This window comes from Ammodytes marinus, assembly GCF_949987685.1.
Source record: "Ammodytes marinus genome assembly, chromosome: 23".
NCBI classification, from domain to species: Eukaryota; Metazoa; Chordata; class Actinopteri; order Uranoscopiformes; family Ammodytidae; genus Ammodytes; species Ammodytes marinus.
Genome location: NC_137227.1, coordinates 11258955 through 11263404, shown reverse-complemented (window position 1 = coordinate 11263404; position 4450 = coordinate 11258955). Strand labels below are relative to the sequence as shown.

Genomic DNA, 4450 nt, shown 5'->3' with positions numbered 1-4450 from the left:
GTGTGTGATTTGGAATTCAGTGACAGTTGACTCGCAGGGCGCTGCATCTTCGGAACAGCAGATGGCACCGCTGTGCCGCTCTTTACATCATGCTTGGCACGAAGACGCGTCCACGTTGTTCCCACTGTCTGCCTTCGCTCCCTCCCTTCCTCCCTCACTCTCTCTCTCCCGGCTTTACAGTATACACCTATCTATCTTACACGAGCATCAACGGTCTCTCCATCAGTCTCCGCGATACGAGCGCTACTATACGGCGCAAGAATAAGCTATGGCATCCCTGCGCCTCTGCGTGTTTCTGTTGACCGCCTCGGCCTGGATGGCACTGACGGGACCCGCGCGCTCTGACACTGACAGCGGGGCTTTAAACCGGCGAGGCGGCGGCGGGTTGGAGGAAGTGGACCGTGCGTTTGACGGAGGCTCCCCGCCGGGCTTACCCACGGACGCCCGCGAGGAAGTCGCGGTGGTGGCGGGCACGGAGTCTAGCTCACCCCGCTTCAGGAGAGCGCTGTCCCGGGAAAAACAAATGTCCCTGCTCAGCAGTTCCTTCGTGCTCAAAGGGGATGCGACCCACAACCAGGCGATGGTCCACTGGACAGGGGAGAACAGCAGTGTAAGTAAAAGCCTGATCTCCCCCTTTCTCGTCCCGTCCCGTCACACCATCAATCCCCACTACATACTCCTCTTTGTCGCCTTCCACCTTCCACCACCCATCACTCACAACCACAGCGCGCTACATCACCAGGAACAAGTTATTGTTCTCGCAGGAGGCTGGGCGCTGCAGACGCACACTGAGCGAGAGAGAGAGAGTGGGAGGGGAGGCACTGTGTGGCTTTTTACGCATCCAGGTGGTCCAGCTGGACGCACGGTGGATGTTGTAAGGCACTGGATATCTGTTGAAAGATCAGGACTTTTTTAAACGTTTTCATCGTCATAGACATGTGCACTGTGCCGCCTGAAAGAGATAGCATACCTACATTTCATCACATGCTGGCCCAGGATCACGAGCATCTCGTTATTGTCTGTGAGCGCACTGTGCTGTGCAGCGCTAGGATTGAAACGTATTGTTATTTTTAAGTCCTTTGTTTGCACTCCCCTCTCTATTGAGTTTCATTAAAATTAACACATGCCTCATTTGACTTGGGGTCGGGGAACCCCTTTTAATGTTCAATTAGCGACCCAGATAATGTCCCCATGACCCCACTTCAGGAACAACAATAGTAACCACCGATGCCCCCGTGTACAATAATAACATCGAGAGGGCAGTAGGAGGAGGCGCCTGCATGTGAGCGCACCAGAGCCAGAGTGGAGACAAGGAGCGCGCAATAAACAGACAGCACGGTGCCTGATTTAGTGACACGAAAAGGCATGACTGAAATATTAATGGGGCCCTTTCGTCCATGAATTTTGCAGTGCCTTGTTTATGTGTGGTTTTGTTTGGCTCAAGTGAAAATGGATGTAGGCTGGTAGCCCACCTTTTTAATGCTTTAACCGTCACTGTCTGCGTGGATAGTGGCACTAAAGTGGATTTCAGACAGATGTTGAATCCCCCCCAAGGAGTCACCAAATCATGGCAAATCAGCACTGCATGTGACACTGAAATCACTACAGCTGGGAAACTTAAAGGTGCACTTTGTAACTTTGGATGTGTCATGTTTGTATTTGGATGTATCAATTGGATCCATGGAACACTGTTTGAAGATAGAAAGGCTAACTGAAAAGTTACTGTTTCACTAGTGTTTTTTACATCAGCAGGGACCACAGTTTATTTCACTACCATAACCTACCAGGTGCCAAAAAATATTTTAGTTTTGATGATGGTTCGGGAGCTGATTATATAATTATTCAAGTGTAACATGAAAATATATTTTGTAAACTACTGTACCTTATGGCTCTGAAAAACAGTTTAAAACTGTATAGTATATCTTTTAATTAAGCTCCTTTAATATTTAAGTGACATTTAAGTGACTGCATTAGATAAAACAACATGAACTTGAAAGTATGGTCACATTCAGAACGTTCTAGTGATTTTTTTTCTCCTATGGGCCAGGTCAAGTGAGAGCAGAGCTATACACTATGTAAACAAGAGCCGTCTTTGTGATGGGTATTGACAGACACCAGAGGGGGGATTTGAGTGCTCGGTGTCTGGTGGGGACAGCGCTTTAGAAATCAGAGGCGTTTTTTGTGTAACACATTGCTGTTTCACGAGCAGTGGCTGCGGGCGGCTCTGGGCGAAAAAGAACCCGAAATAACATGAAAGAGAAAATAATCTGACCGTGAAATAGCCATCAGACCCCCTTTTTCCTCCCCCCTTCAAATGTGCTGTGAGTGTCATGTCAAATTGGTTGGTAAATACAGTCAACGGTGACATTTGCAGGTGACGTGCAACTTATTGTATTATCGACAGAGGCAAGAGAGGTTGAGTCTAAAGCTTCTTGTTTGTAACTTTATAAATGGCGGGGAGAACTGGGCAAATTTGGATTTCAGTAACCAGAAATGTGGCCACTTTGCACTTTTGGTCCATGTTTAATGCAAGAGAGATGCATATTGTATTTGTTTGTTTGAACCCAGAGGACTCATGAGTGAGTGATAATTAGTTTGTAACTGTTGTGTTGGGAACTCTTGAGCGTTGTATTCAAATAGTTTGTTGTCCCCCCCCCCCCCCCTTTCCATGGAGCCCACTTAACACTGGTTATGCTGCTTAATGATTTAGTTGTTTGTCCCTAAATATAGGAGCCATTATGCGGTCAAGTTTGAAGTGGACTCTCGGGAAAGTGGGTGCTAAGAGCTAGCTTGAAAAAGTGGAAGCTAGTTTGGCGTGGGCCGCGTGGCTTGCTAATGCTAGCCCTTTGAGACATCTCTTTTCATTCATATTATGTAGTATCGTCGGCAGGCAATTCCCAATTACTTGCGTGATATTTACTTTGGCATTTAGTAGCCTACCAAGCATTTTAGTAATCAAAGAATTTGACATTCCTCCCATTGGGCTCTGGCCTTTGACACACTGAACGTTCCCCTCTTCTCTCTTTTTTTAATGTGTTTTTCATTGGGGTGATGTGTCCTGTTAAGTCTCCAGTGCCAGTCACAGGAACTCCCAGGTTTGACTTTCTCCTCTGCTAACTTGCCTTGGGTGGGTCTGTAGTCCGTACTCCCAGAAAAAGGTCACCGAGACCCAGTTCAACCCCAGCCTAATAAACACAGACAAATGGTGCCATTCAATTTCCCCCTAAGGCTGACATTTATGAGCGCCGTGCGGATTGATGGGCGAGGAAAAAAAAGAAATGAATCCCTGTCCTGCATATCCTCTGGTTTTATTATTTTAGTTTGGGACAGTCTCCGAGGCTCCAGATGTAAAAAAAAAAACGCTGACGAGAGAAGAGACAGTGCAGAGGACTTTTAGTTGTCACATCTGTCTTGATGATGTGTAATCAGGGATGTAATTGAGACCAGCTGAATACCAGCAACGTGTCTGAAAAAAACCCTACATTTTACTTCCAGGCTAATCACCACAACCATTGCATCATCACTGTAATACTTAATGTTTGTTTCCATCTCTTACGAGGCTGGAAGTGCAAAGTCTTTTTGACAAGAGGATGAATTGTTGTACTAGCCTACCCTTTATAATAAATGTACTGTTATTGAAAACTGCTCTTGTGTACCACACACTGTTCCTGAAGCAGCGGCGACAGTCACTTTACATTGGCAAGCCTTGATTGGTCAATTGATGGCTTGGAGTATAAAATAGCTTTCCCCTCAGGCATTCTCCAGAGGTGTCCTTGAAGCGCCGAGATAGCTGGTGAAGTGTGTGTGTGTGTGTGTGTGTGTGTGTGTGTGTGTGTGTGTGTGTGTGTGTGTGTGTGTGTGTGTGTGTGTGTGTGTGTGTGTGTGTGTGTGTGTGTGTGTGTGTGTGTGTGTGTGTGTGTGTGTGTGTGTGTGTGTGTGTGAGGGGTTGTTTTTAAGAGCAAGTGTATGTACCTATCCAAGAAAAATGGAAACTTCAACTACTAAACAATCAGAATTGTAATCATCATAATAACATTGAACCCTAAAAAGGGGAATCATGTGAGCATTTCTCACAATTAAAATCAGATGAATGCGTTTTTCTGTATTACTCACTATCCTCTTAGGTCATAGTCGTCAACTCTTCATAGACATGTCCGCTGAAGTAAATATCAAAGGGATGGAAAAGCATCAGGCTTGCTTTATCACTCAGTGGCAGACTCGTGAGCCGAGTCATTTCTTAACCTTAGACTTTTTTTTCAGTCAGTTTTTACCTGAACTATTGAACTATTTTGGTTTGAAGTTTATTGTTTACTACTTTGGAGTGATGCAAACACGCAGTTATACCATCTGAACAATTTCAAACAGCATTTAAAAAGTCTACACATAGGGGCTTTAACAGGCTGAGAATGTACACAATGTGATATAAACATTGCAGTTTTAAGGACGTTCG

At 45.5% G+C, this 4450-nt stretch overlaps 1 protein-coding gene across 8 annotated transcripts in view; it reads left to right on the top strand.

Moving 5' to 3' along the window:
• Positions 1-228: 228 nt before the first annotated feature.
• Positions 229-4450, top strand: part of sorcs2 (sortilin-related VPS10 domain containing receptor 2) — a 272090-nt gene continuing 267868 nt past the window's right edge. For all 8 annotated transcript variants that reach the window (XM_080052181.1, XM_080052180.1, XM_080052177.1 and 5 more), the window contains exon 1: positions 229-610. In XM_080052181.1, coding sequence (XP_079908307.1) covers positions 269-610 — 342 coding nt within the window. In that variant the 5' untranslated portion in view covers positions 229-268. The remainder of the gene's footprint in view (positions 611-4450) is intronic.